The 25,154-nt window shown below is 41.2% G+C and overlaps 1 protein-coding gene across 3 annotated transcripts in view; it reads left to right on the top strand.

Moving 5' to 3' along the window:
• Nucleotides 1-25,154, top strand: part of GALNT5 (polypeptide N-acetylgalactosaminyltransferase 5) — a 54,081-nt gene that overhangs the window by 18,813 nt on the left and 10,114 nt on the right. For 2 of the 3 annotated variants that reach the window (XM_060177909.1, XM_060177908.1), the window contains exons 2-7: nucleotides 12,428-12,594; nucleotides 14,686-14,805; nucleotides 20,450-20,585; nucleotides 21,558-21,677; nucleotides 23,912-24,029; nucleotides 24,766-25,089. In XM_060177909.1, the coding sequence (XP_060033892.1) occupies nucleotides 12,428-12,594; nucleotides 14,686-14,805; nucleotides 20,450-20,585; nucleotides 21,558-21,677; nucleotides 23,912-24,029; nucleotides 24,766-25,089 (985 nt within the window). The remainder of the gene's footprint in view (nucleotides 1-12,427; nucleotides 12,595-14,685; nucleotides 14,806-20,449; nucleotides 20,586-21,557; nucleotides 21,678-23,911; nucleotides 24,030-24,765; nucleotides 25,090-25,154) is intronic. The other variant, XM_060177910.1, reaches the window with a different exon arrangement.

Here is a 25,154-nt window from a genome sequence, read left to right as displayed (position 1 = left end):
AAGCAGAAATTTCAGCAGGTACAGTCTCTCATCAGTGAAAAGTGAGAAGTGCCAATAATTCTAAGATCTCAGAGAAAAGAATTTCCCTTCAGACAGAACTCTGCAGCTAGATGCTCAATTCTTCTTCTGATCTTCCTGAAGATATCAGTGATAGGGGTACAGGAAGCCCCTACAGGCCTACTCAAAGACCTTAGCTGAACTGCAAATAGACCTTAAGAGGAATATTCTGCTCAAAACCAAGAAAACCGAGACTTGACCCATGTAGTCCATTTTGACTGTCTTGGAATAAAATGAAAAATTCATAAACATGAAAGAATGTTATCATTCTCCTAGTCTTCTGAGTTGACACTTCCTTTCATTGATGGGCTCCATTCAAATCAGCTTAGTGGCTGAGCTTCCAGCTCATACAGCAAAGGTGAAACACTACTTACCGAGTCTCTTGATAAATGAGGAGCCTTGATAGACTTGAACTAACGCACTGCCTGGGAAAAGGGCAGAGTGTCCTTTTGCACTAATCCAAGGTGTGAACTTTTTTTTAACAGTGAATCCTACAAAATAATTTTATATTAATTAGCTTATCAGATCATACTCTGTTATGATGATACTGTAATCCTCATATTTGAAATGAAGACATTAAAGTCCCAGAAAATTATATTATTTACTCATGGATATACACATCATTAAGAGACAAAATGATTTAAAAAGGAAATGACTTGTCACCCTTCTCACACCCCGAGTCTTTCCTGACATAGAAGTGGATAATTCCTGTGGGTGTGGGAAGCCCCAAGTATGGGTCTGCATCTGATTTTAGTACTTGGATTGCCCACAATAATCGAGTCTAGATCTCTCAAACAAGATAGTTTTGCTGGTGATGTTTTGCCAACAAGGTTATCAATGGGACTTAGTGCCTGTGTGACAGCAAGAGTCCAAGAGATATGGGGATTAAGAGAAAAGAGACAATTTCAGCATTATTTTCTCACTCATGGAGTTTACTCTCTGCAATTGGGGCTTGGGAACTGGAACCCAGGTTCTCAAGGGTGACATTCTACTGAGAATGTCACTGCTTGCTCCCCCATTGGTCTATAACATTCTAAATATATAATTTTTGTAATAAAAAGATATAGACAGATTAAAATATGACTGTTTAACCTTGAAGACATCATAAAACCAGGGCTAGAAGGCAGTTTACCTGGTATAGCCCTTGCCTCTCTGTGCACAAGGCCCACTGAGAGCACCGTGGATAGTACCAGCAGAATTCCATTCACAGGGGAGTACAGCATCTCCCTGGTATCTCTCTTCTTGGTGTCTGTTCCTCCTTTTTGCATCTTTCTCTCTCCCTTTCTCTTCCTCTACCCCAAAGAAATTAATACTAAAGTATGTTCCCAAGAGGCCTTTTAGCAGAGGTAGTATGCACTATATATGCATGAGATCCTGAAGCTGTATAAACTGTATTACAGGGGCCAGGCAGTGGGGCAGTTGGTAAAACACACAAGTTAACATGTGCAAGGATGCAAGTTCAAGCCCTCAGTCTCCACTTGCAAGAGGGGTGGGGGTTCACAAGCAATGGAGTGAGCTTCAGGTGATTCTCCCTCTCTCTTACATCTTACCTTGCTTCTCTATACCTCTGTTATAATTAAAAATAAAAATACATAATTTTTTTCAGATATATATATATATATATATCTTTCATTTAAATTAAATTTGACTTTGCTTGTAACAGCAGGAAACAATATTCACAAAGGGCAAAGCAGAAGAGAGGAGATTTGTTTCTGTTGAGTCAGTATAACACAAATTGAACTACTTTTTACAACCTATAGAAACTATCAGTACATAAGAAAGGGGAAGAATGATGGTAAAAACCTAGTTAATCTGATCCACTGTAAGTGAATATAGCAAGCACACTGTTTTTCTAGACACTGGAAACATGTCTAACCTGTTTAGTGAGAAAGCACACCAGGTTCTGACTAGAATTCAGGCTAGAATGAATTAAGCTCCTAGTCACCCAAGAAAACAATTCTGAAAGTTTGTCTGAAGCTTCTACCTGTGCTTCCTCGCCACTCCTCAGCATCCTTTAATGATGTCAGTATATTCTGTAAAAGATGATTTTCCCTACCTGCAGGGGAAAGGGGGCACAGAAGATCACAGGAGAGCAGTAAAGCCATAAGAGCAGTAAAGCCATACTTCAGAGGGTTCTCATCAATAACAGCACCATCAGCACCCTTATCCACACCAGCACCCTCAACACCCTCATCTATACCAGCACCCTCTACACACCACTCACTTTCTATGTATTTGCTCTGAGGGTTCCAGTACTTTGTAGCCTGCAACACCCAGCCTTTCAGACACTTGAAGAGAACATAATACTTAAATTTAGACCAAAATGTTGACATTTTAAAATTTAGCAAAGTACCTGATGTCCCTCAGAAACCTTCCTCTGCCAGCCGACTAGTACTTACCCATTGTGATAGTGTTTCCTCTGTCAATCTATCACTCTTTCCAATTTCTCGAAAGACTTTTTGCAGAGTGAGCTATGAGTTCTTTCAGCTTCTCATCCACATGTATATAAACTCATCTATTCACATTTATTACTCTTTTCTATGTCAAAGGCAAATGCAGGATGTAAACTTTTGAACCAAGAATTATTGCATTTTATTTGACTCATCCATTTAATAAATTTGTTTTGATGGAGCATGTATAATTTTGTTGCCTTTGGGTTATTTTTGGAGGGGGGGGTAGAGAAAGAGAGAGAGAGAGAGAGACAGAGAGAGAGAGACCACAATACCATAGCATCCACCATTACCATGTCACATGCCATGTGGTTCTAGGGTTCCCAGCTAGCTGCAGGCATGGCCAGGCATACACAGACATAGTGAACTCTCTGGCTCCCATTTAAAACATTTTTTATTATATGCAATCATACTGAAAGTTGTGACACTGTAGTATTCAAAGTAGATTTGTCCTACTCTCTGGAAATACTGGGTCTGGAAGATAAGAGAATCACATCAAATTCATGCAATAACTTAAGCACAGATGACTGTGCTTATTATTATTTTTTGGGTTAACTCAATTTTAGCAGAGTAGTCAAAGAAGACTTTTCTGTAGAAGCAATACTTTAGCTAAGATTGAAATGAACAGAAAAATCCAGTCAAAAGCTACTTAAGAAGACCGTGTGTCAGTGCTAAGCCACCTCAAGCTTGATTAATTCATGGACAGAGACCTTGTTGCTCCACCAGATACTCTAAGAATCATATATCATTTCAAGTTTCAACTCTTTTGTACCTTACTTGAGATCCATAAATATGATTCTTTCCATTCTTATTCAAAAGAGAGAAAGAGGAAACTGGAAGGACATTTGCCCCGGTGGAGTAGTGACAGTACAGGAAGTTAAAGGAACAAAAGTGGAAGGAGTCTAATATTTTCCAGGGAATTAAAAGGCAAATGCTGTCCTTAAAGATCTAGTCAGAATGTGTGAAGTGATAAAAGGAACCTGCGAGGTGCTAAAAAGATGGGAAGGGGTCAAAGCATACTGGATCCTTAAATGTTATAAGGTAAAAAAAAAAAAAAGTGCTTTGCTTTGCTTTGTTTTGATGTATGAGAATCTCACAAATAATTTGAAACAGAAAGGTAGGTTTGGTGAAGAGTAGAAACAGAAAGTCCAAATCAGGATGCTCTAACAATCCCAGGAACATGATTCTGAGGCTAAGGACTAGGAAGGATGACTGAGTAGGCACATTGAAGTTGGTGCTAAATACATTTTGGTAATAAATTGGATAGTATTTGAGATCGTTTTTTATTGGTGGTCATGGAGGAGGTAGATAAACCTAGGTTAATGTCAATGTTTTCTTCAGTGAGCTAGGTAATGATGCCATTGATTGAGAGGGACTGGTTGAGTCAGAAGGAGTAAAGTCAAGATTCTTACCGTATATAGTTGTGTTGAAGCTACCTGACACAAGCATACAGGTGTGGTGAAGCTACCTGACACAGGCATACAGGTGTGTTGAAGCTACCTGACACAGGCACACAGGTGTGTTGAAGCTACCTGACACAGACATACAGGTATGTTAAAGCTACCTGAGAGCAGATCGCTTTCTCTCCTCTCCTCTCCCGGATCAACTAGGAATACCAAAGGAGACCACCTGGGACCGAAACAAGACAGAACTAGAATGACCACAGGAATCCACTAAATCACTGGTGAGTACAATCAAGTGTGGCTGGTGACAGAGAGGAGTGTAAGGATAGATTAAGTGACTGGTAACAGTCCAGCAGTTTATCAGTTGAGACACCTCCAGTCTCCTCCACCAACAAGGGGACAGCTGAAGGGAGGAGAGGACTCCCCAGAGACTCACCAAGTGCAACTCTGAGTCTCCATTGCTACTACCCTCAGAATCTGGAGCAGCAACAGGGAGGCACACCAGGGGACAGAGATCTAACCAGGAAACTCAGGAGAAGACATAGCTGGCATAGCTGAGGGGCTGTGAAAGTCTCTTTGCATAACCACTGGATTATCTCTGCCACACCCTGCTTTGTCTCTTGGTCAGGAGTCAGTGATTAAGCTGAACCCTATTGATAGTTTAAAAGCCCTCAGGCTCCCATAGCCTACAGGGAAGGGAAAAAAAGAGGCTTTTAAACCACTGAGCTCCAACTCAGGGATTAAAATACTATTGAAACAACTCTTAACTTCCACCACTGTAAACCCTTTAATTAACTTACTTAGACACAAGTCTATACAGGCAATAGCAATCAGTAATTTGAAAAGACTGATAAAGGGAACTCATAACATAATATATAAAATGGTTAAAGCAACAAGAAGAAATATTGGAGAATCGAACCAGGACAAGATTCCAACTAAAAGTCCTCCAGAGGGTGAAGCACAAAATAACGAGTTCAACATCCAAACATTAGGTAAGGAAATAATAACAGGAGTGAGTAAAGAATTTGAAAAAATTACAATCAGAAATACAGGAACAACAAATGAGACTATGGAAGAAAATACAAATTATCTCATGGTTATTAGAGTGCTGAAAGCTGAAATCACTGAGCTAAGAATGCAACTAGCTGAGCAAGCTAAAACAGTATCAGAACAAGGAAACAAAATACATGAACTCCAGAAAACAGTAGAGGGCAGAGAGAATAGAATCAATGAGGCTGAAGACAAAATTAGCAAGGTTGAGGATTAATCAGAGACAACTATAAAAGAATTAAGAGATCTCAAAAAGAGATTAATAGATGCTGAAAACAACAACAGAATCCTATGGGATGACTTCAAAAGAAACAATATATGCATTATTGGCATACCAGAGGAAGAAAGAGAAGGAGAGGAGAAAGCATTTTCCAGGCCATAATAGCTGAAAACTTCTCTAGTCTAGACAACATCAAAGACATAAAGATTCAAGAAGCCCAGAGGGTCCCAAACAGAATTAACCCAGACCTAAAGACAACAAGACATATCATACTTAGAATGGAAAGGAATAAGGATAATGAAAGGATCCTGAAGGCTGCAAGAGAAAAACAAAGAGTCACCTACAAAGGAAAACCCATAAGATTAGCAGCAGACTTCTGCATACAAACACTACAGGCCAGAAAAGAATGGCAAGATATCTATCGAGTGCTCAATGAGAAAGGCTTTCAACCAAGAACACTATATCCTGCCAGACTGTCATTCAGACTAGATGGAGGCATCAAAACCTTCTCAGACAAGCAACAGGTGAAGGAATCAACTATCACCAAGCCTGCCCTGAAAGAAGTTCTGAAAGGTCTCCTATAAACAATTAGACCACCACAAATAGGATATATATCAAGACACTCTAAAACTTTACAAGAATGGCGTTAAAATATCTTTAATCTTTGACATCATTAAATGTCAATGGCCTGAATTCACCTATTAAAAGACACAGAGTAGGTAGATGGATCAGGAAACACAACCCAACAATATGCTGTCTACAGGAAACCCACCTGACTCAACAAGACAAACACAGACTTAAATTGAAAGGATGGAAAACTATCATACAAGCCAATGGCCCACAAAAAAGGGCAAGAATAGCTATTCACATATCTGACACGATAGACTTTAAAATAGATAAGATTAAAAAATATAGGAATGGACACTACTTAACGCTCAGAGGATAAGTCGATCAAGAGGACTTACCAATTATTAACATCTATGCACCCAATGAGAAGCCATCAAAATACATCAAACATCTACTGAAAGAGCTACAGCAATATATTAACAGCAACACAGTCATAGGAGGGGACTTCAACACCCCACTCTTTCAACTTGACAGATCATCCAGGCAGAAAATCAATAAAGACATAAGGGAGCTAAGTGAAGAGATAGATAAACTATAACTATTGGACATTTTCAGAGTGATTCATCCTAAGAAACTGGAATACACATTTTACTCAAATCCACATGGGTCATTCTCAAGGATAGACCATTTATTAGGCCACAAAGACAGCATCAGCCAACTCAAGAGCATTGAAACCATCCCAAGCATCTTCTCAGACCACAGTGGAATTAAACTAACACTTAACAATCAACAAAAGAATAGTAACAGTCCCGGGAGTCGGGCTGTAGCGCAGCTGGTTCAGCACAGGTGGCGCAAAGCACAAGGACCGGCATAAGGATCCCGGTTCGAATCCCGGCTCCCCACCTGCAGGGAAGTCGCTTCACAGGCGATGAAGCAGGTCTGCATGTGTCTATCTTTCTCTCCTCCTCTCTGTCTTCCCCTCCCTCTCTCCATTTCTCTCTGTCCTATCCAACAACGACAACAACATTAATAACTACAACAATAAAACAACAAGGACAACAAAAGGGAATAAATAAATAAAATAAATATTAGAAAAAAAAGAATAGTAACAGTCCCAAAATGTGGAAGCTCAACAGTACACTTCTTAAGAACTTCTGGGTCAAAGAGGAAATCAAGGAAGAAATCAAAATGTTTCAAGACTTCAATGAAAATGAAGACACAAGCGATCAAAATATTTGGGACACAGCTGAAGCAGTCCTAAGAGGGAAGTTCATAGCTATACAAGCACACATTAGGAAACAAGAAAAAGCACAGATAAACAGCCTGATTGCACATCTTAAAGACCTAGAAGAAGAAGAACAAAGGAACCCTAAAGCAACCAGAAGGACAGAAATCACTAAAGTTAGGGCAGAAATCAATAACATTGAGAATAAGAAAACCATACAAAAGATCAACGAAAGTAAATGTTGGTTCTTTGAAAGAGTGAACAAAATAGACAAACTTTTAGCCAGACTCACAAAACAAAAAAGGGAGAAGACCCAAATAAATAGGATAGTAAATGAAAGAGGAGATATCACAACAGACACCGCAGAAATTCAACATATCATGCGAGGTTTCTTTGAACAACTATATGCCACCAAGCTAGAGAACCTGGAAGGAATGGACAATTTCCTAGATACCTACCAACTTCCAAGACTAAGTAAAGAGGAAGTGGATAACATGAACAGGCCCATCACAGCTAATGAAATTAAAACAGTTATCAAAAATCTTCCCCAAAATAAAAGTCCTGGACCAGATGGTTTTAGAAATGAATTCTACAAAACTTTCAAAGAGGAACTAATACCTCTACTTTTAAAAGTCTTCCAGAATATTGAAGACACTGGAATACTCCCTGCCAGCTTCTATGAAGCCAACATCACTCTTATACCAAAAGCAGACAGGGACACAACCAAAAAAGAAAACTACAGACCAATATCTCTGATGAACATAGATGCCAAAATATTGAACAAAATTCTAGCCAACCGGATACAGCAGTATATCAAAAAGATTGTTCATCATGACCAAGTGGGGTTTATCCCAGGCATGCAAGGTTGGTTTAATAAACATAAATCAATCAACATGATCCATCACATCAATAAAAGCAAGACCAAAAAACCACATGGTCATATCAATAGATGCAGAGAAAGCCTTTGACAAAATACAACATCCCTTTATGATCAAAACACTAAAAAAAATGGGAATAGATGGAAAATTCCTGAAGATAGTGGAGTCTATATATAGCAAACCTACAGCCAACATCATACTCAATGTTGAAAAACTGGAAGCATTTCCACTCAGATGAGGTACTAGACAGTGATGCCCACTATCACCATTACTATTCAACATAGTGTTGGAAGTTCTTGCCATAGCAATCAGGCAGGACCAAGGAATTAAAGGGATACAGATTGGAAGAGAAGAAGTCAAACTCTCCCTATTTGCAGATGACATGATAGTATACATGGAAAAACCTAAGGAATCCAGCAAGAAGCTTTTGGAAATCATTAGGCAATACAGTAAGGTGTCAGGCTACAAAATTAACATTCAAAAGTCAGTGGCATTCCTCTATGCAAACACTAAGTTAGAAGAAATTGAAATTCAGAAATCAATTCTTTTTACTATAGCAACTAAAACAATACAATATCTAGGCGTAAATCTAACCAAAGAAGTGAAAAACTTGTATACTGAAAATTATGAGTCACTACTCAAAGAAATTGAAAAAGACACAACGAAGTGGAAAGATATTCCATGTTCATGGGTTGGAAGAATTAACATCATCAAAATGAATATATTACCCAGAGCCATCTACAAAGTTAATGCTATCCCCATCAAGATCCCAAGCACATGTTTTAGGAGAATAGAAAAAATGCTACAAATGTTTATCTGGAACCAGAAAAGACCTAGAATTGCCAAAACAATCTTGAGAAAAAAGAACAGAACCAGAGGCATCACATTCCCAGATTTCAAACTTTATTATAGGGCCATTGTCATCAAAACTGCTTGTTACTGGAACATGAATAGACACACTGACCAGTGGAATAGAATTGAGAGCCCAGAAATGAGGCCCCACACCTATGGACACCTAATCTTTGACAAAGGTGCCCAGACTATTAAATGGGGAAAACAGAGTCTCTTCAACAAATGGTGTTGGAAACAATGGGTTGAAACATGCAGAAGAATGAAACTGAATCACTGTATTTCACCAAATACAAAAGTAAATTCCAGGTGGATCAAGGATTTGGATGTTACACCAGAAACTATCAGATACTTAGAGGAAAATATTGGCAGAATTCTTTTCTGCATAAATTTTAAAGACATTTTCAATGAAACAAATCCAATTACAAAGAAGACTAAGGCAAGTATAAACCTATGGGACTACATCAAATTAAAAAGCTTCTTCACAGAAAAAGAAACCACTACCCAAACCAAGAGACCCCTCACAGATTGGGAGAAGATCTTTACATGCTATACATCAGATAAGAGTTTAATAACCAACATATATAAAGAGCTTGCCAGATTCAACAACAAGACAACAAATAACCCCATCCAAAAATGGGAGGAGGACTTGGACAGAATATTCACCACAGAAGAGATTCAAAAGGCCGAGAAACACATGAAAAAATGCTCCAAGTCTCTGATTGTCAGAGAAATGCAAATAAAGACAACAATGAGATATCACTTCACTCCTGTGAGAATGTCATACATCAGAAAAGGTAACAGTAGCAAATGCTGGAGAGGGTGTAGGGTCAAAGGAACCCTCCTACAATGCTGGTGGGAATGTCAATTGGTCCAACCTCTGTGGAGAACAGTCTGGAGAACTCTCAGAAGGCTAGAAATGGACCTACCCTATGACCCTGCAATTCCTCTCCTGGGGATATATCCTAAGGAACCGAACACATCTATCCAAAAAGATCTGTGTACACATATGTTCTTGACAGCACAATTTGTAATAGCCAAAACCTGGAAGCAACCCAGGTGTCCAACAACAGATGAGTGGCTGAGCAAGTTGTGGTCTATATACAAAATGGAATACTACTCAGCTGTGAAAAATAGTGACTTCACCATTTTCAGCCGATCTTGGAAGGACCTTGAAAAATTCATGTTATGTGACATAAGTCAGAAAAAGAAGTAAAAGACTCTGGGGTGGGAGTGGGTGGGTGGGGAGAATACAGGTCCATGAAGGATGATAAATGACATAGTTGGGGTTGTACTGTTAAATGGGAAACTGGGGAATGTTATGCATGTACAAACTATTGTATTTACTGTTGAATGTAAAACATTAATTCCCCAATAAAGAAATTAAAAAAACAATCTCAAAGTTGTTGTTCTCAAAGAATCTGCAAAATAAAATTTGGTATAATACCAAAAAAAAAAAAAAATTCTAAAGGCAGAAAATAGTTTCCCATTGTAATTTTGAAGTCCATTTTTTATAATAAAGTTTAAGATTTGTTCATCAGAAAAAAAAAAGCTACCTGACACAGGCATACAGGAATGTTGAAGCTACCTGACACAGGCATACAGGTATATTGAAGCTACCTGACTCAGGCATAAAGGTATGCTGAAACTAACTGAAACAGACATACAGGTGTGTTGAAGCTACCTGACACAGGCACACAATGTGTTGAAGCTCCCTGAGACAGACAGAGAAGACATTAAGCGGTTAGTTAGTTAGTTAGTTAGTTAGTTAGTTAGTTAGTTAGTTAGATGAACCTGGTATTTATATCCAGAAGAAATATCTTACCTGGTTATAACTTGAAAATATGTCATATTTAATGTTGAGGGCATGAGTTAGATTATAGTGACATAGTTCATAGAAGATAACAAAGACCAGAACTCAAACCTGAGATTCATCTACTTAAAGATCAAGAAATAGCAAATACCAGGAGACATAAGTTGTAAAATCAGTGAACGATGCATTAGAACCAGGAGAGTGCAGCATTTTATGAGAAGAAATGTGTGTGTGTGTGTGTGTGTATGTGTGTGTGAATAATAATATAACGAGGCATCATTAAAAGAGGAAAGAAATATATGTCAGCTGAGTCAACAGCCTTAGAAAGATTAATCAGAGCAAGGAGAGAAAATTTTCTCCCCAGCAATTCTCTCATGATTTCTATCAGCTCTGAACTCTTATTATACTTTCCCAGAAGTTATTGAATATGATTCTACCCCTTCCAACTCGAGAGAGCAAACTGAGATGAGAAATTTTCCCTGTATTCCACCTACCCAATGATGTCTTTCTTTTCCAGATTTCTTCTTTAAAAGTCTACCAAATATGTTTCAGTACCCAAATAACCTTTTATTCTAGATTTTCCATACTCTGTCCTCTCTGGGAAATTTCAATATCATCCCTTTGTTGGTAACCCACAGCTATAAGAGTGAATCAATCCTCACACAAGAGATTTTTTTGCCATCTGAAAAGAATTCTAGAGTTTAAGCTTGTTTGGTAACACAATTGTCCTTCGATTGTTGGTAATGGTGCACTCAACAACTGGGATCTGTGACTTGGTGTTTAAACTGAAATTCTGCAGAGTGGATGCTGCATTTATTTATGATTATCATGATTTAGTTGTTACATTCCTAACACTAGTAGAGTTGGAAGGATGGCAAATAATCTTTGTGAGGTCCTCGTGGGAAATATGCAGTGAAGGCTGACACAGGAAATGGAGGACTCTCACCTTCAACACAAACACACTGGATGCCATAGACCACCACCACCAAGAACAGTGACAACCCACCTGGACACCAAGTCCCACTGGAGCTTGTTCTCAGTGCTGGGCCTGGAAATTATTTCATTGCACTACTCTGTAGCAAAATCTCCACAGGAAAGCCCTAGACATACAAGTTCAAGAGCTTAATTATTGGGTGTAGATGATGTCTTCATCTATCCACATGCAGAGTGGGACAGAGGATGTTTCCTTTGGAGTTTGGCAGCTCTGTTGGGAGGAGGAACACAAACTGCTCAGTGATGGGGAATTCATTAGAATGTTTTCTGGTGGCATGTGATCTAATCAGTGATCGCCACCTATGAGTAAATTTCTGTGCCAGACATGCCATGTGCATCCTCACTAAGCAGTAAATTTCTGCTCAGTCAAACAGAACATGACACCCTGATTTCATTTCTTAGATGAGGAACTAGAGGCACAGAGAAACTGGGCCCATAATCAATGGGGGAATACATGAGAAATATTGGTGGTGGGAAGCAAACAGCATCTAGCTGCCTACTGCCAAGCCCACCACCTTTCCACTACAGAATGATGACTCAAGGAAGTTGTCATGTTTGGATGACCATTCCTTTCATAGCAGTTATTGCTGCTGATACTCTGCTTGGATTGCATTTATACCTTTCCTGAAGAAATAGATGAAAAATGAATAAATAAATAAAAATTAAAAAAGAAATCATAGATGATCATATGTTATTATGTACATATTGATTATATCATGTGCAATCACATATATAGATTATACTATATATATAATCCTATGTGGAGACAGAGAGTCTCAGACATTGCAGACTGAAGATGGATGAATGGGGAGGCAGCTACCTAGGCTGTGTGAGTCGACTCCTGTGTGCAGAGTCATATATCATGGCTATATGAGCTATGGGTCTCACTGCGTCCTCTGAGCTCTGCTGTGTCCCTGTGCAGGTGTGAGGAGCAACTGGTTCATGATAGCCTCCCGACCACCAGTGTCATCATGTGCTTTGTGGATGAGGTGTGGTCCACTCTGCTGAGGTCTGTGCACAGTGTCCTCAACCGCTCTCCTCCAAACCTCATCAAAGAGATCCTTCTGGTAGATGACTTCAGTACCAAAGGTGAGAATCCTATTCCTGGTGAATCCAGCTTGCTGTGAGGCAACAGCAGTTTAGACGCCTAACAAAATACAAGATACTTTGTGCGATAGAAATAGTTAGCAATGTCAGATCACTGTTTGATGTGGTGCCTTGAAAGTACAACTCTGAACATCTCTGGATATAAAATGTTATATCTGGGAGGCAGATGGTGGTGCATCTGGTTGAGGTTACAATGGGCAAGGACCTGGGTTCGAGGCCCCAGTTTCCACCTATAAGAGGAAAGCTTTGAGGGTGGTGAAGTAGGGCTGCAGCTCTCTTTCTGCCTCTGTCTCTCTCTGTCTCTCTCTCTCTCTCTCTCTCAATTTGTGGTTGCCTCTACCCAATCAATAAATACAGATAATAAAAAATAAAATGTTATATCTATCATTCAGGATTCTATTCAGTTAGCTGCCTCACCTGGACATCTTTGCATGGAAATGTGACCATCTAACTGCAGGTCCCTGGGACTGGCATCTTGAAGTCACAGAGACTAGAGGATATTTTCTACAATTACACAAATACCTTTTTATATAATCTAATAAGCAAATACCCTAGAGCTTATATAATACCTCTCCTACTAGTAATAACCAGAAATGGAGTGAGAATCTGTGAGAGAAACAGAAGTGTCTGGCTTCTTCAAGAGCATATGTGTCAGTTAAGCGCAAAGATGAATGAGGTTGCAGCCCAAGTCAGAATCAGACTCCAGCAGGGCCTTTACATGTGTTCTTCCTTTGCTTAGGAACTGCTCTCCTTTTGCTGCTAAAGGTCTCATGTGTGAGGGGTCTGATGTGCACTAGAGGCCTCAAGGGATGGAGACCAGGATTCAGTTGAACCATGTGGAAAATGATGGCAAAGAGCTGAGGATGAAAACACACATCAGACAAACATCCCTGAGGACGTGAAGTCATTTCCTCAGCACCAGCATGCACACTGAAGTCCAGAAGGCCAATCTAATGAAAACTTTTAGCAAGTCTATGAAAGAAAACATACACAGAGACTAGACCTAGTTGATTAGCATGGGGGCAATTCTTCATGAATAGCAGAGCTAGATTTTATGGAGCCCGACTCTTATATGGTTTTCAGGTTATTATTAAGAAAAAGGACACAAAAGTTAGTTGAAAAGTGAGCAGCAGGAATAACTCTAGAACCCACTCCTATTTAGGATACCTATCGATAATGTCTTCTCTTCTTTTTCTTTTTTATGAATTTATTTATAATTATATAGAGACAGAGAGAAATTAAGAGGGGAAGGAGAAGGAGAGAGAGACAGAGAGACACCTGCAGCCCTGTTTCACCACTCTTGAAAATTTCACCTGGCAGGGGCTTGAACCTGGGTTCCTGCACACTGTTACCTGAGTGCTTAATCAGGTTCACCACCACTTGGCCCCTTCATTCCTTTTCTGATAGTGATGGTAGAGGAAAGGGAGACAACTGCAGTCCAGCTCTATTGCTCACGGAATGGAAGGTGGGGCAGTCCAGCTCTGTTGCTCATGGAAAGGAAAGTAGGGCCAAGCACTTGAACCCAGGTGCTATCACCTGGTAAGGTGTGCTCTCTACCATGTGAACCACCACAGAGGCCCCCTACCTGTAGTTCAATCACAAATAAATGATCAGCAAAACAAATAAGTATAGCCCTTAGCCCTTGGCTCCCACAAACTCTATACTCTTCCTACAGCTGGATCCTAAAGACCACCCAATAAGGGGGAAGGTAGTGGAACTGGATGGAATCAGTTTGTATCTTCACTGACTTGGATTTGCAATTTTTTCTCTTTGCACACAATGACAGATGCCTCCCCCCATCTTAACTGTGTTCCTTATGGGAGGAGGAAGGTTTCACAGCAACCTGAGTGTTGGTACTTCCAAAGTCAGTTTGTCCCTCCTGATAGCTGGGAGTATGGAACCCATATACTCAAATATCCATTCATGAAAATGGTGTCAGAAAAACAATCATGGTAAAAGTAATAAAATTGTAGATGTCATAGTTCATGAAATGTTCAGTTGGGTGGTACTGGTTCTGTCATTATCTGGAGCCAAGGAATTTAAGCTTTCTTGTGTGTCCCTGCTCTGATACAGACTACTTAAAAGATAAACTGGACAAATACATGGCTCAGTTCCCCAAAGTTCGGATTCTCCGCCTCAGAGAGAGACACGGCTTAATAAGAGCCAGGCTGGCAGGAGCAGAGCAAGCAACAGGTAAGGAGTGACTTTTCTTTGTTTTTTGTGATCACATTTCTGGTCTATTATAATTTTTCAAGTCTATATAGAGAAGGCATACACATATATATTCCTAGTTAGTCCCATAATTTTGAAGCCATCTGCAACAAATTTTTCATGACAGACACATATTTATTGGTGCACATTTCTCTTGCCTAAGTCTTTTAAAAGCAATTCATGGATAATTTTGATGACCACAGCAGGCATCTCTGAAGAAGATATCCTCTCTTCAATGAGCATGTTCACGTCTAAATGGTATCTAATATTTTCTCTTTTCCAATGACCTAATTACTCCTAAAATTTTTGTACAGCTGCTCACTTCCTTTTAAGTGAGATATAACTAAACTGGGTTTGGTTTTCTGGCCTCCTTGGCCTCTCAGCTTAGATTAGTCAACTCCATATGCTTTGATTACATATAACTGGTTCTTTAAAAAGGCTGAGCCATTTGTTTTGTAAATGGAGAGTGTTCTGCAAATGGAGTAATGACACTCATGCCTGAGAGTATTCCTTTGCACTCAAACAAAACATGTCATTCCATGCTATTAGCAGCCCTTTTTCAGGAGCATCTGGCAACAGGTAGGCTAGAACCTTAGTTGGGGCTGGGGCCAAGTGAAAGGGAAATGCAGATATGGGGCCCTATCTTGCTGCTGCTAAGAAATGAGGAAATTGGCTCAGACCTGGTTGGTTTTCTTGTAAGTCTAGAAGGGAACATAGGGCCTTCTCAACACTTTTCCTTAACCACTGGGAGAATGGGGAAGGATGAAGAGTGGTGAAAGGAGATATTCTCTCTCTCTTAGTTTTTTAAATTTTTTACTAGTGATTTAATTAGGATTAATTATATATATATATATTTAATTTTTTATTTAAGAAAGGATTAATGAACAAAAACATAAGGTAGGAGGGGTACAACTCCACACAATTCCCAACACCCAATCCCCATAACCCACCCCCTCCCATGATAGCTTTTCCATTCTCTAGCCCTCTGGGAGCATGGACCCAGGGTTGTTGAGGGTTGCAGAAGGTAGAAGGTCTGGTTTCTGTAATTGCTTCCCCGCTGAACATGGGCATTGACTGGTCGGTCCATACTCCCAGTCTGCCTCTCTCTTTCCCTAGTAAGGTGTGTCTCTGGGGAAGCTGAGCTCCAGGACACATTGGTGGGGTCTTCAATCCAGGGAAGCCTGGCCAGCATCCTGGTGGCATCTGGAACCTGGTGATTGAAAAGAGAGTTAACATATGAAGCCAAACAATTTGTTGAGCAATCATGGATCCCAAGCTTGGAATAGTGGAGAGGAAGTGTTAGGGAGGTACTCACTGCAAACTCTAGTGTACTTCTGCTTTCAGGTATATATTTTGCAGTAGTTTATTGATACGTGTGCACATAAGCTCTCTCTCACAGAAACTGGTGTATATCTAGGTTATGGGACTTTGTTAGAAAGTGAACTACCTGAGATGAAATTAGAGTGTACTATAAAAGGAAAGGTCTCACCCGAGTAATGAAGCTGAAGGGTTGTCATTCCACTCGTGAAGTCTCTGGATACAGTCTGAGGTGAAGCATGTTGAGGTGGCAATCGTTGCGTTGGTTAGGTTGTGATCGGCGGATGCAATATTATTTGGTTTGGATTGGGAGATGCATACGGGAAAGTGGGCCCTATCCAAAGGTTCCAGGACTAGGGGAAGTAGGGGCTCTATAGTGGAGATGTGAGGTTCCTGCTGTCTTAGGGTTCAAAAAGACAATCGATAGTTAATATTATCATCACATTATTTGTTAATTGGGTTAACTTTGAAAAGTCCCTTTGTTATGGTTTTCTGTACAGTATCCAGTATCTTGTATATAGCTGTGCTATTGGATGCGGATTAATTATATTTTAAGATAACAGAGTTACAACTCCACACAGTTTTCACCACCAGAGTTCCGTGTCTCATCCCTCCATTGGATGCTTCCCCATTTTTATCCCTCTGGGAGTATGGACCCAGGGTCATTATGGTTTGCAATGGGTGGGAGTTCTGGCTTTCGTAATTGCTTCTCCACTGGACATGGGTGTTGGCAAGTGGATCCACACCCTCAGCCTGTTTCTATCTTTCCCTAGTAGGGCAGGGCTCTGGCAAGGTGAAGTTCCAGGACACATTGGTGAAGTCATCTGCCCAGGAAAGTAAGGGCTTCATCATGGTAGCATCTGCAGCTTGGTAGTTAAAAGGGAATAAGATACAAAACCGGACAAATTGTTCAACAAACAGGAAGACAAAGGCAGGATTGGAGCAGATGAAATTAGGGGTCTTTGGATGGAAGAAGCCACAAAGTCTATTTTAGGTATGTTCCAAGGGGACCATGATTTTACTAATTTTTGCCTGAGTCTCACAGCTAACATGCAGGTGTACTAAAAGTATTGTCTAGGAAGATGGTGTTAGAGTTGAGAATAGGCCTAGAATGCTGGATTAGGGCAGAGAAAATATCCCAAACATGAAGAAAGTATATAAATACCATTGACCCTTAACAGAAAAGAGACTCTTGCATACTCCACACTACTTGCAACACAGGATATTGCATGGGCCATGCTTATGAACTCTACATACCTAGAGGACTCCTGTAAGCTTTCCCTTAATAGGTAGGAGGACTGTTATAGGAACAGCTTTAAGAGATAATGACCTTGCATTCTCAAGCAAAGGATAGTCCCCTACAAATTTGAACCCCAGCATGGTCAGGGGGTCTGAGCTATCTACAAGAGTAGAGGATTGGACTGAGAAAGGAGATGAGGGGGTATTCAGGTAAGGGACTTCTTGTCTAATGTAGCCTGGTTTTGTCTAAGGAGACTGCCCCAGAGAAGTCCTCACCAAGCTCTTGGCAAAGGTTGGTCTGTTTACCTTCAAGCAAAAATGCCATGGTTGACCAGGAAATCAGCATATAGTGAACTGACCTTAATTTAAAGGTAGTTAATAATTTTTAATAGGTAGAAAGCTATCATTTAGCTATTTGTTTCTATTTTGTTCTTTACCTGTGACTATCATCTTTTATTTAAATCTTTCCATATTCAAAGCTCTGTCTCTACCTGACTTTTTTTAAGATAACACAGACAAGTGAATGAACTATTATCAAATACTGTGCTATTGCATAGCTATGAAACTTTGGAATACACTACCTAAATCCCTTATTCTTCGCTTTTCTTATCTCTTAAATGAGAAACAAAATCAGACCCCTGCTTCAGGTTTGTTGAAAGGATGAATGACACAACCATGTAGAATGCTTAGAACACAATCTTCCATAGAGTGAGGTCTTAGTGGATGATAGCTGATATTATCATTGTAGGTTTGTAAAGAGCTTCAGGAGCTGTTGGGTACTGGAGTGACCATTAAAGTAGTAAGCCAAGATGAAAGCAGCAGGTAATCTTTAACTATTTACAGCAGTAGAAAACTTAAGAAACGGAGCAGACCCAGGTGCTGGCTTCTTCATTGTGGTTCCTCCCTCCCCTCCCCAATGGAATATTACTGGGCTGGTGGCTCAGAGTGCTTGTAAGGACCTCTCATTGGATAAGGAGCCCAGAATAAAAGATTCTTCCTCTTTCATGATAAAGAGGTCAAGGTGGAAAAGAAGATAGTGACTAATGGGGGAAACACTATAAAACTTACCCCCCTCACTCAAAAGGAGGCCATATTCTTGGCCTTCAAAGACCTCCTAGTGCAGGACTCTGGGGTAGGAAGACCACTGAGGGTATGAGCAGACTCTGTGGAGAGGGGCACAGGGTCTGAGTCCTGGACATATATTCCCTTCAGAAACAGTAGTGCTGGCTGAGCATGGCCCTGAGTGGGAAGCTAACTTTCTCTCTACAGGCTAAAGCCATTGTGTTTTCCTGTGGTCAGACATGAGGAAGAATAGGTAGCATTTGGGTCAGGGACCAATGCGTTCACATGATGATTAGCTGCTCACATGCATGTGCTTGTGTGCACAGGAAGGCATTCATGCATAATCAACTTTGTATGAAGTCACCTGGTGCAGTGTAGCTGCTACTGAGCTGTTCACTGGGGATGCAGTGCTATTTCATAGACATGACAGAAAGAGGGCGAGGGAGATAGCATAATGGGAGATAGCATAATAATCCCTTAGCATACTAAGGGATTCTCCTGCCTGAGGTTCCAGAGTCCCAGGTTCAATCCCTGGCAACACCATAAGCCGAAGCTGAGCAGTGCTCTGGTAAACAAAAAAAATAAATAAATAAAAAAGGCATTCTGAATAAAACATTCTGACCTCTAAATTTATCTTTTTATTCCCTATAACCATCTTTCTTCTGGTCTGGTAGAATCCGCAAAACATAATGTTTACCATTTAGTCGTACAGTTCTGTTAGTGTGAATCATATTCATATCATAGTGAAACCAATCTCCAGAACTTCCTCACCTTAGGAAACTCAAATCCAAGACCCACTAATCAACTCCCCATGCCCCTGCCTCTGCTGTAACCCTTTCAACACCATCCCTGTACTTCTGGCTCCTATACTTCAGTTCTTCCTACTTCTATAATGTGTGGTATTTTTCCTAAAGCAAATGTTGTCCTGTTAAATTCCTCCAGGTCTCCAGTACAACACAGTTCCAGGCCTTCACTTCCAGAGCTGATGAGATCCACCTTTGTTTTGTAACCAAAGAAAAGGACTCTGAGGTCGGGGTGGGGGGTTCAGGTCCTAGAGCATCATGGTTGGGCAGGACCTAGGCTAGGGGTGAGAGTGTTTTGCAGAAAACTGAGAAATTTTACACATGTACCAAAAACTGTATTTATAGGGCCGGTTGGTGTCACACCTGGTTGAGTGCACATGATACAGTGCACAAGGACCCTAGTTCAAGCCCCCAGTCCCCACTTGCAGGGGGAAAGTTTTGCCAGTGGTGGTTTTGCCAGATGTCTCTCTGTCTCTTTATTACCACTTCCTTCTTGATCTATGACTGTCTCTATCCAATAAATAAATAATCAAAAAAATTATTAACTGTAAAATATTAATTCCCTAATCAAAAAAGTGACATAAGCAACTATCTTTTTTTTATTATTGTTTTAACAATGACTGACAAGTCCACTGAATAAGAGGGTACAATTCCCACCATCAGAGCTCCATGTCCCACCCCTCCATTGGAAGCTTCCCTATTCTTTATCCCTCTGGGAGTATGGACCAAAATTCTGGGAGTATGGGGAACAGAAGGTGGAAGTTCTGGCTTCTGTAATTGCTTCTCTCTGCTGGACATGGGTGTTGGCAGGTGGATCTACATCCACAGCCTGTCTCTATCTTTCCCTGTACAGGCAGGGCTCTGGGGAGGGGAGTTTCCAGGACATATTGGTAAGATCGGCTGCTCAGGGAAGTCAGGATGGTGTCATGGTAGCAATACCAATTCTTTTAGAGTTTGGTTATACGTTCTGACTGAATTTCCAAGCATGGATTAATTTTGCTCCAAAGAACTAGAAACAAAATTTCTTTTAGTGTAAACTAAGATTACAGAGAAAAGAAAAAGAGTGAGGGAAGGTTGCTGCCTCTCAAACCACCTCTCTGAAGGAATCCTGAGGCCCCTCCACTTGAAGCATACACAGTCAGCATGCCCCTTTGTCAGTGTTCTTATTTTTCTCTTTGCTCTCTGTTGACTTTTGTTCTCTCTAGGTGACGTGCTGACCTTCTTAGACTCTCATGTGGAATGCAACATCGGTTGGTTGGAACCTCTTTTGGAAAGAGTTTATTTAAGTAAAAATAAAGTGGCCTGCCCAGTAATCGAAGTCATCAGTGACAAGGACATGAGGTAAAGTTGTCATATTACACAATGACACATCTAAAGTAATTATTGAACCATTATCAGCAAAAAAAAAATACTGATGATGTTTTTTAATTTTTTTTATTTATTTTCCCTTTTGTTGCCCTTGTTGTCTTTTTATTGTTGTTGCAGTTATTATTGTTGTTGTTATTGATGTCATCATTGTTAGATAGGACAGAGAGAAATGGAGAGAGGGGAAGACAGAGAAGGGGAGAGAAAGATAGACACCTGCAGAACTGCTTCACTGCCTGTGAAGCTACTCCCCTGCAGGTGGGGAGCCGGGGGCTCGAACAGGGATCCTTACTCTGGTCCTTGTGCTTGCTTTGTGCCACATGCACTTAACCTGCTGCACTACCGCCCAACTCCCACTGATGATGTTTTTTTGTTTGTTTTTTTCAAATTTAGTAAACATAGTAGTCCAATAGTCGATTCACTGAAATAAATGGAAAATATGCCTGGGACCTGGGGATCAGAACAGATCAATTTAATGAGTCTTTTTTTTTTTTTTTTTTTTTTTTGCCATCACAAATCCTAAACCCTTGATACTGGGAAGTCTGAATAGTTGGTGTGAAATTATTTGCTCTTTATGTTGGGCTAAGCCTGCAAACATTTAATCTTCATTGTGTTGAGTTCTGTCTTGGAAGAAATTCATATATTTCCAATGACTTTTCCTTAAAAGTTATGAAGACATTGCATATGCTCCTATATGGTTTCTTCTTTAAAAAAAAAAAAAAAACTACCTGAACATTATTAAACAAAAATTATATGCTAGCGCAAGCAAGCTGGTCCATTACTCACTGAGAGTTTTTCTTGGAATGTCATTTGTATCTTTCTGATATTCCAAAAACATCTGACTAAGCCCCTGTTTCATTCATATGAATAAGTCATGGCCTTCAGTGGGGAAGTGCAGAGACTTGTGCACAATCTCAGACAGGACTTCTGCTTCTCTCCCTGGATTAGCTACATGACTGTGGACAACTTTCAAAGAGGCATCTTTGTATGGCCCATGAACTTCGCTTGGAGAACAATTCCTCCAGATGTTGTTGCCAAGAATAGAATTAAAGAAACTGATATAATAAGGTAAGTGTGAAGTAGGAGACGAGGAAGTAACCTTTCTGTTTTGTTTTGTTTTGTTTTGCTTTGTTTTATTGGGAGGATTAATGGTTTACAGCAAATACAGCTGTTGGCATGTGTGCACAACTTGCCAGTTTTCTGCAAAGCACTGTCCCACCCTCAGCCCAGGTCCTCCTCCACCATCAGGCACCAGGTATTGAAAACACCCTGCCCCCCCACCCCCTTTACTTGATGTAGTGCACCAAACCCAGCCGGAGTTCCGCATTGTTTTTGGAAAGTACTTCCACAAATAAGTCTGCTTTTTCATCAAACAGCACACTGAGAGGTGTCTAGATACACCAAGTGGGCTGAGTGTGCCTGAGAAATTCATGGCCCAACGGCAAAGCTCACATTCTGAATGGTCAGTTCTGAGCACAGAGAAATCCGCCAACACACCCTCTTCTCTGGGCTTTGCAACCTAAAAGGTGGCCCCATGTGTGTCAGTTTTGTGCCCTTTGAGTTTTTTTGAGAATTAAGTTATCCCCCCCCCAAATTCACAGCTAGTGGAACATGGAGTTAAGATTTAAATTCAGATCTGCCTGAATTGAATATTTTTTTCCTAATACTACACCTGAAGAGACACTTGGCTTTTTTACAGATTTTTATTGTGAAGTTTAACCTAGTGATTGAGCTCAGACTGTATTTGACATAATGTTATGGAGAAGAGGACTGATTTGGAGCCTTCTGGAAAGGGTGTCTGGGACACAGGCAGAATGTGCATGTGCAGAATTTGGAATTTCTGGAAATTGTGTGGTGCACAGTGGGGAGAGGTGTGTGGAGTCTTTTACCCTGACCTTGTTGCATAGTCCACACAAGGAGGCTTTCCACACAAGCTATTTCTGGGAGGTTTCCTGAGGACCCCCGTAGAACATGCTCACTGCCTGTCTAGATGCTAGCACAGAGTTTCTCTAATCCACAGTCGACAGAAGTGTGGACTCCTGCATCAGACTTGGTGTTTAAGTAGCAACCTCTTAACCTGCTTTCATAATCAGACCAGGTGATCAGTAGACAGGGCTTTCAGCAGAGTCTGTGCTTTAGGAAGCTGCCAGGCGGCTGTATCTGCAGTTGCAGCTGCCCAGCAGAGTAGAAGAACATAGACTCATACTGGATGCCTGGCATGGACCCTGTATACCAGATGGCAGGTAGTTCATTACCTTGTGTGCCTTGTGGATTCTTCTTTCTTTCCTCTCCTTCCCTCCCTGAACTTCCTTTTGAAAAATTTTTTATCATAGTTATTTATTGGATAGAAACAGAAATCCAGAGGAAAGGGGGAGATAGAGAGGAGATACCTGAAACCCTGCTCCACCACTTATGAAGCTTTCCCCCTGCAGGTGGGATCAGGGGCTTGAACCCAGGTCCTTGTGCACCATAGTATGTGTGCTCAACAAGGTGCACCACTACCCAGTCCTTCCTCCCTTCTTCCTCCCTTCCTTCCTCCTTTTCTTCTTCCCCTTTTTAAAAACTTATTTTCATAAAGAATAAGAATAATAAAGGGAGAGAGGGAAAGGAGTCACAGCAACTGATGCAGTGGAGGTCAGCCTTGAACCCAGGTTACACTCGTGGCAAAGAAATGCCGGTGTGAATGATTTTGCCAAGGTGCACCTTCTTAAACATATGCAATGACAGGACTTTGGTGAGATCTGATATACACACTGCACATTCTGCTGACAACATTGCCTGATATACCCTTAGCACAAAGTAAGTGGTATCAAAGAAAGACTCGAAAGTAAAAGACAAAAGAAGCTTTCTGTATCCCATCTTTGCTGACCTTGAATATGTCATCAGGTGGCTGGCAGGATAGCTCACCTGGAGAACCCACCTGCTCTGCCATGGACAAAACCCCAAGCCTAGCTTTGATCCCAGCCTCCACCACCCTGGAGGTAGCTCAGTGCTGTGGTGTCTTTCTCCCTTGCACTGTTTCTCCATCTCTGTCATTCTCTTTCAATCTGAAAAAGCTGGTCAGAGTAGTAAAGCACTGTGATGACAAAAGAAAGAAAAAAATCCTGCTGAGATGAGCTAATGAATCATCACCTAAGTGCTATCTGTCTCTGCCTCCTTGTCCAGACCTGCCCACCTTGGGCAGACGTGTCTGAGATACCCACCAAACCATTGCAGTTGTGCAAGGGGGTCACTCTCAACATCAAACTCGCATGAAGCACAGGTAGTTGCTCTTTTAAAATAAAATATCTGCTTCCCTCTAGATGTCCTGTAATGGCGGGTGGATTGTTTTCTATAGACAAAAATTACTTTTTTGAACTTGGAACATATGACCATGGGCTTGACGTTTGGGGCGGAGAAAACATGGAACTCTCATTCAAGGTATAACCAAGTGTTTCTCCTATTCTCTGTACAGTTAAGATTTTGTTATCTTTCAATGCCTTTAACTTGCCAGTGGTAAATCAATAAAACTACTATCTAATAAATAACCCTGGTAACAATATAAAAACAAAGAAAATAAAGAAAAAAATTAAAAGAAAGGAGAGGAGAGGAGAGGGGAGGGGAGGGGAGGGGAGGGGAGGGGAGGGGAGGGGAGGGGAGGGGAGGGGAGGGGAGGGGAGGGGAGGGAGAAGATGCTTGAGAAGCCTCAGCTCTCTGGGTGGGGAATGGGGGCTTGAACCTGGCCCGTGAGCATGGAGACATGCTAGCTCAGCCATGTGTGCCACAGACTGCTGAGACTTTTTAATTTTTTTTTAATTTTCCCTTTTGTTCCCTTGTTGCTTTATTGTTGGTGTAGTTGTTGTTGTTGATGTTGTCGTTGTTGGATAGGACAGAGAGAAATGGAGAGAGGAGGGAAAGACAGAGGGGGGAGAGAAAGACAGCCACCTACAGACCTGCTTCACAACTTGTGAAGCGACCCCCCTGCATGTGGCGAACCAGGGCTCCAACTGGGATCCTTATGCCCGCCCTTGTGCTTCTTGCCACCTGCACTTTATGAGCTGCACTACCGCCTGACCCCAAGACTTCTAAAGGGGGAAGAGACTGCCACCAGGTGGCTTCCTGGTGTTCGCTCAGGATGGCTGGGTGGTGATTCCTGCTTGCTACCCTTCTGCTCCAGGTGTGGATGTGCGGTGGTGAGATTGAAATCATCCCCTGCTCCCGCGTGGGCCACATCTTCAGGAACGACAATCCCTACTCCTTCCCCAGAGATCGGATGAGGACGGTGGAACGGAACTTGGTGCGGGTTGCGGAGGTCTGGCTGGACGAGTACAAGGACTTGTTTTATGGCCACGGTGACCACCTCATGGACCAGGAGCTGCAGGTGGGGGACCTCAGCCAGCAGCGGGAGCTGAGGAAGAAGCTAAGGTGCAAAAGCTTCAAGTGGTATTTGGAGCACGTCTTCCCAGACCTGAAGGCACCTGCCGTGAGAGCCACTGGTGTGGTAAGCTGGGCAACCTGGCTCTAGGGGCGGGTGGTGGCACACCTGGATGAATGCATACCTGGCTG

The sequence above is a fragment of the Erinaceus europaeus genome, chromosome 18, assembly GCF_950295315.1.
Source record: "Erinaceus europaeus chromosome 18, mEriEur2.1, whole genome shotgun sequence".
NCBI classification, from domain to species: domain Eukaryota; kingdom Metazoa; phylum Chordata; class Mammalia; order Eulipotyphla; family Erinaceidae; genus Erinaceus; species Erinaceus europaeus.
Note: the sequence above shows the minus strand (reverse complement) of the source record. Positions and strands in the feature narration are given on the sequence as shown.